We start from the raw sequence: 13,133 nt of genomic DNA, 5'->3' as shown, positions 1-13,133 counted from the left end.
GGAAGCAGAGTGGAAGTTTGGGGACTTGTGTTGCTCTATGAGAGGAAAGCTGGTATGTTTGTAGTTGTGAGTTTTCATTGTTTGGGCCCTGGAAGGATCTCCCATCCCCATGCTGCTCTCCACCACCCTTGGCTATGAGGAAACTGAAGCCCCTGGTGGTCATTCATTTCCTGCTTTGTCAAAGGTCACAGAGCTCATTTCTGGCCTCCCTCAGATGGAACCCAGTTCTCTCCTTCCCATGGTAGCTTTACCTGGCACTGTGCTCTCTCTTTTCTGAGCAGCCCTTTTAAGTCTTCTTCAAGTATAATTTTCCTGTCACAATTACCCAAGCCAGTTTTCTCTACAATGGAAGATAACTCCTTTTTATTTTGAAGCTCTTAGTACCTAACCCTTCCCGTAGAGCAGTTCTTGTAGAGCAGTGTGCTCTTCCCAGCTTCTTCAGGAGGAAAGTGTTCAGCTTTCATCTCTTGTAAGTGTCGTGTAGCTCTCATTACACCCAGTGTGTTAGTTTTCTCTACAAGCCTAAACTGAAAGCCAACTGAGGTCACACGTCCTGTTTTCATTCTCTTTGCCTTGTAAGCTCCACAGCATTGGACAAGTTGTCAAGAACACTTGACAATGATTTTTTATGTCTGCAAGGGCAAAAATTCACAAGTGTTTTAGAGATTAAATGTGAAATAAAATGAAAAACTGCTAAGGTTGAGATTACCTAGGCCTGAGGGTCCACTTGAGAAAGACCACCCACAAGCATACTTCTGAATACGTTAGTTTTACTATATGCTTTTTAGTTTCTTCTTTTCAAAGAAGTTAGTATGAAGGAAGCAGTGAAAAAAAATGACCCCTGCTTAAGGAGAAGATAGTGAGCTGTTGCAAGTCCTCAGGGAAGGCCTTCATGAATAGCATTCGTTTGCCTTTATTGAAATGTATCACAGTATTTTTAATGTTTTAGGGAGAAGAATTAACTGGGAGACTTTTTGTCTTTATTTTCTCTGTTCTGAAATACCTTCTTAGTAACCTCTTATTTGGGTAATGATTAGAAATTGATGCTTTGAAAAAAAAAAAATGCTTTAACTGAAGGACATAGCATAGTACCCCGAAAGACATATAGAATGGCTAGTTCGGCAACCCTCTTTGTTTAGAACAGTGGAGCTAACTATCAATTATGTTTTCTTTAAAATTAATTGGTTTAATTAATTGTGTTTAATCGTACCTAGAGAGAGAGAACATTTTGGGAAGTGATGGCATGGCACCCCAGCAGCTTCCACGATTGACTTCAAGTGCTGTTTATTGACTTTTAGGAGGGTCTTTAATAAGCCTCCCTTGTAGCCTTAGTGTATCTCTAGAATGGAATGTGGATGGACATGGCTTCTCAGTTTAAGATGAAAGGTCGTTGCATGGATAATGTTCACAGGGCTCAGCAGTCCCACTGTGCTTCCTGTCATTGAATTATACACTATAAAATGGATGGAATGGTAAATTTTCTTATGTATATTTTACCACAATAAATGCAAAATACTTGCAGAGCAAATGTAATTGTCTCTGAATCGTGTATGGGAGTTCTGTTACTCTTCATGATTTTTGTGTTGGTATTGAATGACATGAGCTAACTGAGCATACTCTGAGGTTTACAGATCTAGTCTAAGCAGGCAGTTAAGTACCAATTGACAATGGATGATTCCCTGGTTTTCTGTCCTACTTACCTGCTGTGTGACCTTAGATGAAGTTATGTACCCTTTCTGTGCCCAGTTTTCCCTATTGCGAACTACAGATAACAGTAGTATTTATTTCATGGGATTCATTATGAACAGTTAATGAGGTGCTATAAAAACTTAAGGCAAGTGTGGTGGCACACATTTGTAAAGCGGGAAGAACAAGGGTTCAGTATTATCCCTGACTGCATAGTGAATTCAAGGCCACCCTGAGCTACTTGAGACCCTATCTCAAAAAAAATAACATAAAGGTGTTCAACCCATGATTTGTCGCAGAAGTCATTGTTAGATGGATATCTAGATGCAGGTTCTGAATTATATTGCCAATATGTATTAATACATCTATAAAGTAAGCATAAACTGAGCATTTTTTTTTTTCATTTTTTTAAGGTAAAAGAAATAGGAGATTATTTTAAGCAACACCTTTTGCAGTCTAGACACAGAGGAGCATTTGAACTGGCTTACACTGGTTTCGTGAAACTCACTGAAATATTAAGCAGGTAAACAAACACCCCTTGGTGTAGATTTTTACGATGTGCTTGGAGTGGATGTTGCTTGTGTCTTTTTTATGTTGGGAAGAATGAAGACTGTCTGGCTACAGAGCTCATAAGAGGCTTTTGAGGGTCATTGTGTGATTGGCTGCAGATGACTGAGTGAGACATCCAACCTACACCACTTTCTCAAAGTGAACTCAGAGATTTTGCTAAAAATCAGCCTGACATTATTGCTTCTTTTCATTGGTGAAATGAATGTTTTGTCTGTTTGAAAATAACAACTTGGCATTTGGAATTAAACAATCCTCAATTTCTTTGTTTCAGGGAAGAACACAAGGACTTTGTCTTTTGCTTTATAGTTTTATTTTATAGAAAAATCTTATTTATAGAAAAATAACAATAAAAAGACGTAGTTTAGTTCATCTTACCTGGAACAGCATATATATATCTCGCATGTATTTAACCAAATGTGTATTTTTAACTTTATAGGTGCTGGAAATTTCTTTCATTCATATAAAAGATTTCCTCTAAATGACTTGTAAGGAAACCCTAAGTTACTTAATGACTAAGTAAATAAAAGATAGTCTTTTCCAGGAAAACATTTCTATTGCCTGGAAACTTTTAAGTGAAGCAGCATTCTGCCAGTCCTGTAGCTTTTTGCAAACAATTCATTTTGGGCTGCTAAGAGATCTACATCTTGATTATTTGTGAAACTTCGCCTCCCACTGCTGGTAAACATTTCTAAAATGTCTTGTTAGTTATAGGTTGCACAGAGTATCTTTAAGTGATATCTTAAGAATGTGCCTGACATTAAATACTTTATTTTATTTTTAATTGTGTGTGTGTGTGTGTGTGTGTGTGTGTGTGTGTGTGTGTGTGTGTGTGTGTCTGTGTTTCTGTCTGGGAGGGAGGAAGTCTGTGGATAGGAGTGCTGGTGCTTGTGGAGGCTTGAGAAGGACTTTGAATTCCCTCAGTCTGGAGGTATAGGTGGTTGTGAACCTGTAACCAAATTCTAGTCCCCTGTAAAAGCAGTAAGAACCATCTTTCCAGATGTGTAAACTGTTGACTTTGAAAATATTTTTTATCTTTTCTGGGCTGGAGAGATGGCTCAGAGGTTAAGAGCACTGGCTGCTCTTCCAGAGGAGTTGAGTTCAATTCCCAGTAACCACATGGTGGCTCACAACCATCTGTAATGGGATCTGATGCCCTCTTCTGGCCTGCAGGGATACATGCAGACAGCATTCATATGCATATATAAACACATCCTAAAAAAAAAAAAAATCTTTATCTTTTCAATTCTTTGTTTCCATTGTAGACATGATGAGTATTCTTTTCTCATAATGCAATATACTCCATTAATTTAAATGAGATAATGAATATTAGCTGTGTGCTTTGCATTGTGTTTGGCTGGAAGAATATAATACCTCACCACGAGGCACAAGTTATGTTACTAAAGAGTTTGTGAGGTATGAGGACAATCTGGCTCTGGAATTGTCACCCATTAATGGGTAGAATTGATTCAGCTATTCTGTCTGAGAAGACAATGTCTGCATCCTCCTTAATGGTTCCATTACATGTCCTTCCTAAAGCTTCATCCTCACTTCAAGGATACCCTTCTTTCTTCCTGAGTATAAGGATATCCATATCCTTTGTTAGCAGCCTCTAAACAAGGTGGTTTAGTTTAGGAAATAAGCAAGGTTAAAATTCAGAACATTAGCAGGAAGTATGCCAAAGGCCTCTACTGGTCAGAAGAGTCACTGATTACAGGCATCACATTGGATGTGTGTTAGCCCAATACCAGCTGAGAAGGGAAGCTCTGTGTATGTGAACAGGATAGAACCACCAAATACTGTGTGAACTTGATAAATCTTAAAGGGATGCCAGAGAGAAGAAGCAACAAGGAACTGTTGTTCATTCTTTGCGGAGGAAGTGAGCTTGTGAGCATTCGTGAGTAAGGTGTGAGGATGTAGGAGAATGAAGTGGGAAGATTAGTAAATGTAGAGATGACAGTCAGATCACTGTTAGGAAGACTCTTCCTTAGTGCTGCTGTTGCTGAACAAGATGGGTTTAGACCAAGTTGTTCTATTCTGTGTAACCAGATTTGCTATAGTAGGGATGGGAGAGACACTTTGGCTTTGTATCCAAAAAGCAGTCTGTGATTCAAGCTCTGAGTTCTGTGAACATCCTTCCCACTGACTGACAGACTACTGAAGTTAACCTCCTTAGCCCCCAGTCCCTACATCTCTAAAGTAAGTATTTATTCTACCAGCAGATCTCTCTGACTTTTTAAAAATATATAGAGTAAATGCCTTGTTTTGAAGATTGTTTTGCAATATATAGTTTTCTGTAAATGTAAAATACTATGAGAGTGATATTTGTCTGGGAGCAGTGTAGTGGTCTCTGGCTGGAAACATTCAGCTCAATAGATTTGAATGACTATTAGGGAAAACCTAGATTCAGTTTTGGCAATCTGAGGCGATGAGGGCTTTCTCTACGATGATGGCTCTGAGGTTGGGATGTTTTACTTGCCATTTGGCCTCGTGTGGACAACTCCACATATGGCATATTGGATGATCAAAAGGAAAGCTATAGATATTTTAACACATTTCTTTATTGTATGAGCTAGGAATTAGGGCAAGGCTAAACTAGGTAGTTTCCCTCTGGACATTTACTAGTTTACCAGTGTCAGCTGGCAGATGAAGTAGTAAAGGGGGAGGTATTATAATACAGTGTGAGGGGGACCTTGGCGGATTCTGTGGTGGACAGGGACAAACATGCCAGGCAGACATGTGGGAAGTTTTATTGGGGAAAGGGGAGGGAGAGGGGGGAGAGAAGAGAAAGAGATGGAGAGAGACATAGTGAGAGGAGGAAGAGACAGGAAAAGTCCTATCTGCCCCTTTAATGGAATAGGGAGAAAATAGAGCAGAAGTGGGTGGAGTTTTCCTCTTAAAGGGCCCTCTGCACCTGCATTCAGACTATGTAATGATGTAGCAGCCATAGGATCCTATACTGGTCAGGGTACTGCCTGAGTGTATCCTTCCAGTTGACGGGGCAGGCCAGTATGATGCCTGAGTCCTAACAGAGGGCGTCTCCTTTTGACCACCTACATTTCTAGTACCCTGGATTGTGGGATAGCTAGAAGAGTGGACCAAGTTGGCACATTAACTGATAGGACTGATGTATGGTAGGGAAGTTTTATTGTGGATATGAGAGAGAACAGTCAGAGGCATCTGGAACAGTAGACTCATCATAGCCAGCAGACTGGCCATGGCCAGGGCTATGTGAGAGAGAGGAAGAGCAGGGACAGAATGGAAGAGGTCTAGTGAGACTAGCAGGAGCTGTGAACAGTGAGGGCAGCAAGAGCAGGAGCTGAGAATACTGAGACTGGTTGGAGAGAGTTCAGGGTCCAAGAGGAGGTGAGGAGATCCAGGGTGCTAGTGTGGACTTTGAAATGTATAGCACGTATTTGGGAGTAGAGACTGGATGAACCGGGAGGCTAGCATGCACTTGATATGCTGGGAAGCGCCACAAGTACATGTTAGTTGAGAGCTGTGTGTCCCTTTTGCCAGGGGTAAGGGAAATGACTCCTCTTGGCAGAGGAGAACAAGTTTCACAAGTTCTGGCTTTTATCTAACAGCCAGAAGTTCTCCTAGAGTCTGGATTGAATTCATTCCTGGCTATCTGGGCTGTCCTCTTTTTTTGTGGGGGTCCTCTTTCCCTCTCGGCCTGCTGGCCATCAGTCCAAGAGGGGAAAGAGGCAGAAGAGGTGACAGAAAGCTTTGAGCATGAATGGAGACAGCCCTCTGGAAAGAGATTTCGAGGAATCAGCTCAATTTTATCCCAGAGTATAAGGATTATATAAGATGGGGGAGATGGGGGACAAACCCTAATTTGCATTAAGTGGCATGCTCCTATCATAAGGCTTTGTGTGAGTCAGTGGGGTCCTATAGCAGAGCTCCTAGCACAAGTCTTCTCAGCAGAGGGTATGCCAATGGTCAAGCTAAAGAAGAATTGGACATCTGGCTTAGAGAGGCCTTTTAGATATGCTCAGTCCTCCAGGCCCAGGGACATCCTTGAGATAAGGGCAGGTAGAGGCAGGAAGTTCTGCTGGAGGATGGGAGCTCCACATTACCGAGCTTATTGATACAAGCTAGTAGGCCATGGGGAGGCCTCAACCTCTGACCAGCCAGCAATGTCTCTCAACACCTTTTGGAGTTGGGAGAATTGGAGTTTACTTTGGACCTGACATTTGGACCACAAGTGTCCTCTTACTGAACATGGCAGTTTAGAGTTTGCTGAACTCTCTTACATAGCAGCAAGCTCCAGGCAGAAGTCTATGATCTTTTCTGGCCTAGTAGCCTGGCAAGGCACAGAGTGTTTTTTCAGCCACATTGTTTTGGTTATAAAGAGTCTATAGGGCAGACTAGATGTAGCCCACTCTTCGAAGTGGCAGAGGTTACCAGGGAATCTATGGTAGCCTCCTCTGCCTTTTGGTCCTAGTAACCAGGAAAATGGGGTTGATGTTACCAAAGCCAGAGGAATTTTCATTTGTTTGATAAAGAATAGTGAGTTTATTTTGCCTGTACTGGGTGTGAGAAAATGATGGCGTGTCCTGATAGTTATATTCAGTTTAGCAGTTTGAGTGGGGATATGGTGAAGGTAAGGTAAGGTAACTGTAGCAGACATAGATCTGGGAATCGTTTCTGTCACTGTCACTGTTGGTGGGACTGAAGTCTTCAGGGAAGAGCAGAGATAGAAAGAACAGAGAACAGAGCATGAATGAAATGCCACACCTTCCTGTCAGTTTCGGAACCACTGTGCAGCAGTGCAGTGGAAGGCGTTCCCAAGAGCTGGGCTGGGGGGGCATGAGGACAGGCCCAGTGCCTGCTGTATGGCCACCCTAATCTGTTTTAAAGATCCCTCATGGCTGGCATTGTTGGCTCCTAACCCACGTTAGGCGTTCTCATCTGATGCCTCTGAACCACCAGTGGTTTTTGATCCCTTAGGGGACATTTCAAATCTGTTTGGCACAGAATCTCTATCATGTGTGTTACTTTTGTTTATTTGGTTGGTTTGTATTTTTAAAAGAAAATCTGTTTTCTTTGGGCTTTATTTTAGGAGGAGGGGTTAATAAGTGCTTCAGTGATGGGAAACTTGTTTAGGCATACAGCATTTAAGAAGTTTGCAAGAAAGAAATCTGGGCATTCATAAAGACCCATAGAAATCAAGGCCAGCTGCTGGCTGGCTGTTGCACTATAGCCGTGTTCAGGAAGAAAGCACTTAAAGTGACTAATGGACAAATAACTGAAGAGTTAAACATGAGCTGCAGCCTTTAAATTGTTTTTTAATAGGATTATTCAAAATGTCTTCAAATGTAAACTGACTTTATTATTAAACAATTATCTGGATAAACAAGAATGGAGGGAGGTAATATTCCTTTTTTCTGGGAAATTTTTTGAAAATAATATTTATATGATAACACAAATAAATGTGTAATTAATTTTCTGTAACCTGATTTTCTCTGTAGTGAGTTCTCTTTAGGATTTGATGAAATGCCCAAACTTTCTTTTTAAAACGCTATTACTGCCAAGTATGGTTGTGTCTGCCTGTAATTTTGGTTATTCTGGAGGCTGAGGCAGGAGGATTTAAACAGCAAGACCTTCTACCAAACCAAAACAACCAAGCTAGCGGAAGCCATGACTGTCCTTCCTGTGCATGGTCAGCTACCTAAGCATTTAACTGGAGTGCTTGAGTGTCTTTAAATCATGAATGAATTCAAGTTTCTGGTGAGCTCTCCATGACCTTTGTGTTTGAAGTTGTTTGTGCTGATTTAAAGATTCCTAAGTTAGAGTGTGATGTTGGGGACTCTGGTATGTCCAAGTTGAAAGCTTAACTGTACGAGGTGGGTGGCAGGGATTGTCGACCAGAACTGTCAGTGCAGAAGGTGTCTTTGTGGGTACTTTATAGTGTCTTCCTCTTTATGTGAGAACTGTTCTGCCTACTGGGGGGTGGGCTTTCTACAAATGTCTGTTCTAGTAATTATAACCATATTCTCATTTTTGACCCCTGAATGACCTGCCAATAGCTAGCAGCTATAGTTAAAAACACTAGTGAGGAATCATGGTATCTATCATTATGGCAGAAACAATTTAAATACTTAATCTTTTATCAATTAATTATAGTTGCAATCATGCAAATCCAAGTGAAAACCTTTTTGAGAAAATTGGAATTTAATAGTAAAAACTAAACTATTCTCCCAGAGAACAAAAGAACATATCTTTAACACAGTTGCACCAAAAAAAAAAAAAAAAAAAAAAAAAAAAATGTTAAGTATAATATATTGGAGGGAAGGTTCATTCTACTCCGATTAACATTACATTGTCTAAACTTTTATTCATGTTTCATTTGACAAATATTCCTGTACAAGATAACTTATTGCTCACTAAATGTCCTGTGAAGTTTGATTCATTTTTCCATTTCTCTAGTAGAGTAAAATGATTTTGTGAAGACTAGAATGTCTTAATAATGTCTTTTTCAATCATTGTGATTACTGAATTGTTGGTGACCTTTGAATTTTTAATTTTCATATCTATTTTACATGAGTGTTTTGCTGACCTATTAAGTGCACCTGGCGCACGCAGTACCTGCCAAGGCCAGAAGAGGGCACCAGGTCTGCTAGAGTGTCTCCTTTTGGGTGCTGGGAACCAAACCCATGCCCTTGGCAGGGGCAACAGGTAATCTTAACCACCGCGAGCCATCCCTACAGCCCATGAACTTTTGTTTTTAAAAAATCTATTCCTGTAAAGTCAGCCTCATACCCTTTTTTGAAGATTTTAACACTGGTTTTCAGAGTCTTCATAATATATTGTCATTTCCATACAAGGACAGAAGAACCTTGTTGTCAGTGAATAGTCTGTAGCCCAGAGTTTCAAAAATAGCGTCTTACATTTTACTATCTTTTCTCCTTGATCCCACGGTGATGTTAAACACTAAGCACTCTTTGGGCGTGTACAGCCTCCCACCACTTTCATGTAGCATTTCTTGTTCTTGACTGTGATTTCTTTGCTGGTTTGTTGCTGCCGAGGCTCAGGGTAGTCCCCACTGTCTCCACCCGCAGTGAACATGAGCAGTCTGTGATGTTGGTGAGGGTGAGTACGATGGCTTCTCTTGATAATGTCATTTTCCCCACTGCTCTCTGTGGAAATCCTTCTTCCGATTTCTAGTTCCTCCATACTGCAGAGTTAATGTCCCTTTTAAAGACTTGCTGCCATGCATGCAGTCTTCTTGCACACATCTGCCATTGTGTAGTTTATTTGGAAGACAAAAACATAAACCTTTAAATAATAAACATAATACTGGAAGAAAGAATAAGTAGAGAATATCACTTAGAGAATAATTAAAGGCAGGATAAAACTTTCTAAATAAAGAATAATACCACATGGAAAGGGTTTCAGGAAATGAAGATAAGTATCTCAATTAACAACAGCTAACAAGCAATATAACTAATTCAAACTCAATAAGAAAATAGCATGGTGCTACATAGGTGGATGGAAGAGGCATTTGGAAAGCTCCTTTGTACTCTGGGAATCCGGTGTATTGGTACAAATTGTCTAATGACTAATTAGTGGGGTACATGGCATGTAATTTGGGTAATTTTTTTCTTTTTTCTTATCTTTCCTTATCCACTAGGAGTGCTATTGATAGAAGTTGGGATAATCTGTTTATGGAGCAGTAATTTGCTTCCATGATCTGCTCAAGACAACAGAGCCCTGATCATCAGCTGTAGCCTGCCTTGTGCATTTCTGCTACTTTTCTAATTTAAAAATGTCAAAAATCATCATCATCATTATTATTCTCTAGATTCACTGAATCTAGAGCCTTGGGAATGTTAGGCAGGTAGTGTTCCATCGAAGGGTAGCCCCAACTCTCTGTTGTATTCAGTATGGGCTCAGGCATACATACCACTCCAATAGGAAAATAACAGTGAACTTCTTCCTTCTTGCCCCTTGTTGATTGCGATGAAGAAGAAAAAAATCACAGCGGTTTGATTTTTGTGTCTTTGGTTTGAAGTACAGACAAAAATGAAAAAAATTAAGTGAGTTCCACGACTAGCTTGCCAATACCAGTCAATTGTCTAACCTGTGGGAGACGCTGTGTACCTTCTCAATAAACGGAAGGAAGAGTTTCATTCTTTTCACCCCTGGGCATTTCACTCCCCATGTACAGCGCTGCCTTCTGATCTCCTGTGAAATCTGGGGATTGTATGTGTGAAAGACTAGGAAATCAGATGCATTTTAAAAGTTACTTTTATTTTTGTGAGTGGTGTGTATGTGTGGGTATGCACATGCCATGGTATGTGTGAGGATCGGGGACAGCTTGTGGGAGCTGGTTAACACCTTCTTTGTTCTATGGGTCCTTATATGGTAACTACCTTTACCTGTTTAGCCATCTCTACAGCCCTGCAATTGGATACATTTTTGTAAGTTCCCTTTAGAACTGGTAAACTGATATCATATGCATATATGCAGATTAATAATATAAAGTGAAAGGTTTTTTTTTTTTCTTTTTATGAGACTTGAACCCTTCAGAACTTAGGAACTTAAAGTTGTATGGTATTCTTGAGGCTAAAGACATGTGGTGTGTTTTGTATTAGTTTGAGGTAGTCAAAGCAAGACTCTTCAGACAAAGATGGTGTCTACTCTTTAATTGGGAGGCATTTGCTGACAAAGCAGGATCTTGGAATCCCCCTAATCTGTGGTTGGTGACTGCAGTGTTGGCAAGAACCAGTTCTTCAATCGAGATCATTTCCATTTTCCTTCCTGTCCCCTGATTGTGTGATGAGGAACCAAAGCAAACACTAGAACTTGCTACATTGTTCTTGGGAGTCTTCCCTGGCTTCATGTTACCTGGCAGTTCCTTCTTTATCGCAAACACCAGTAACCCTGGCGTTTTGAAATCGCTTCCTTATAAAGCAATCCTCCCTTGCCGGGGAATGGACAGAAGGTTCATTGAAGAACCAAAACTTGAGGGTGTTCCATTTTGTAGCTGTTGTGACCCTCAGTTGAGAAATCTTCAGGTGACAGCCTCTCTTTCTGTATCTCCTTTTCAGTTTGGGACCCACCAGAAGACAAAGCTAATGTAGCAGCTGCTACCCACACCGGGTGGTTGGTTTGTATGTAGCCATTCAACAGAAAGTTTCTAGAACATGTTCTGTGTGCCAGATGTGTCAGGAAAAGCTCTCTAGACCCCTCAAATACAGTGTTCTAGAGGCAGGAGTTCCTGGGAAGGGAGAGAACATTGGTAGGGTCTAATCCAGGTATGAAGGCTTATGTGAGGTGTGGGGGCCGGATCCCACTAGTGGCTTCAGGTACTTCATATATTTAGGGTGATACTGTCCCTATTTGTAACTGTCACTAAAGGGGTAAAATATCTCTTTGATATCGTCTCTCTATGAAGCCCTCACTGTCTGGAAGCTCTGTAAACCAGGCTGGCTTTTAACTCACAGAGATCCACCTGCCCCTGCTCCGAGTGCTGAGATTAAAGGTGTGTGTTCCACACCCACCCTGATTTTCAAACCACCTCAGCAACAGTTTTCTTTGTAAACACTATGTTCATAGCCACACAACTAGTTGGCACTAAAATCCAAACTTGGGTGGGGGTGTGTTTCTTGGAGACGAGCAGTTCAGGAGACGGTTGTTGGGTACTTCCTGTGTGTAGGGAACTGTGACTGGAGGCACCAGTAGAGGATACAAATAATAGTAAACTGTGGGCTTTGCTACTAGGGGAACTTTATTTGAGTGTGCGTTTATGTGATCATGTGAGTCCGCCTGTCTGTAGGTTCATGTAGAGGCTACAGGTGTCAATCCTCAGGAACTATCCACCTTGCTCTTTGAGAAAAAGTTTCCTAGTGACCTAGAGCTCACTGGGTAGGCTATACTGTATGACCAGCAAGCCCCAAAGAGCTTCCTTTCTCTAGACCCCTTTGGAGGCCTAAGGACCCTTTTACAGGGGGCTTGCATATCAGATGTTTATGATTCACCAGTTCTTCACCACAACATAAGGAATGTATTAAAGGGCTGCAGTGTTAGGAAGGTTGAGAACCACTACTCCAGAGGAACTTTCAACTTAGCAGTAAACATTTGGGATTAGTAAGTAAAGAAATGGATTTACTAGGCAGAAATTAAAGACCAAGAACAAGATCTGCTTATTGGGCTGTGTGTCCCAGGTGATGGGAAGCATGATTAGGATCAACATTAAAAGGCCAGGGCACTCCTCGATAGCAGACAAACCATCATGTTCAAGGTGGTGTTGGGACACTGCCCAGAAGGATAGCAGACAGGTGGGGTCCATGCCAGAGGTTGGTAGAGGAGGCAGAGGTGGAGACGGAGGACCCAGTGGAAGTCCAGCATTCTGGGAAATTGCCCAGTGCTGTGAAAATAGGGAGACACATACATTTAGAAAATGAGCCAAACAGGAACAGCTGAAGTCATTGCCTGGAGAGGGTCTCCTAAACAGCCTTAGAGAAAAGGAAAAGTTACATGTGTTACCTGTTGCTGAAATTCAGAAACACTGGTTGTGTGAAGTGTGGTTTCTACCGTTTTCACATGTGCAGACACCAGTTGACACTGCAGAAACACGCCCTAGTCTTCAGTTGAACTTCGTGTGGTTTTGTTCCTGAGTCTTGGGAAAACTCACCTTCATTTAAACTTTGAGAATGGGTTGACACTGTTTTGGCCCCAATACCTCTAGTCATGCATTTTACCAGAGAAAACTGCATTCCAGAAGATTCTACAAGAGTGCCAGCTATTGGAGGGAATCAGCTACTAGCCTGCTTCATTAGTCTTTAGGCTTCCTGTGAGTGCTGAGTGGTCTGCTTAGCTCTGGTAGCTCTGCTGGCACCCCTCTACCTTTCAACCCCAGAGGTTGAAAG

The 13,133-nt window shown here is 41.3% G+C and overlaps 1 protein-coding gene across 1 annotated transcript in view; it reads left to right on the top strand.

Moving 5' to 3' along the window:
• Thada (THADA armadillo repeat containing) overlaps window positions 1–13,133 on the top strand; it is a 275,181-nt gene that overhangs the window by 40,720 nt on the left and 221,328 nt on the right. Inside the window, exon 22 of the mRNA XM_051175184.1 lies at window positions 2,100–2,209. Within this exon, the coding sequence (XP_051031141.1) occupies window positions 2,100–2,209 (110 nt within the window). The remainder of the gene's footprint in view (window positions 1–2,099; window positions 2,210–13,133) is intronic.

This window comes from Phodopus roborovskii, unplaced genomic scaffold, assembly GCF_943737965.1.
Source record: "Phodopus roborovskii unplaced genomic scaffold, PHOROB, whole genome shotgun sequence".
NCBI classification, from domain to species: Eukaryota; Metazoa; Chordata; class Mammalia; order Rodentia; family Cricetidae; genus Phodopus; species Phodopus roborovskii.
Note: the sequence above shows the minus strand (reverse complement) of the source record. Positions and strands in the feature narration are given on the sequence as shown.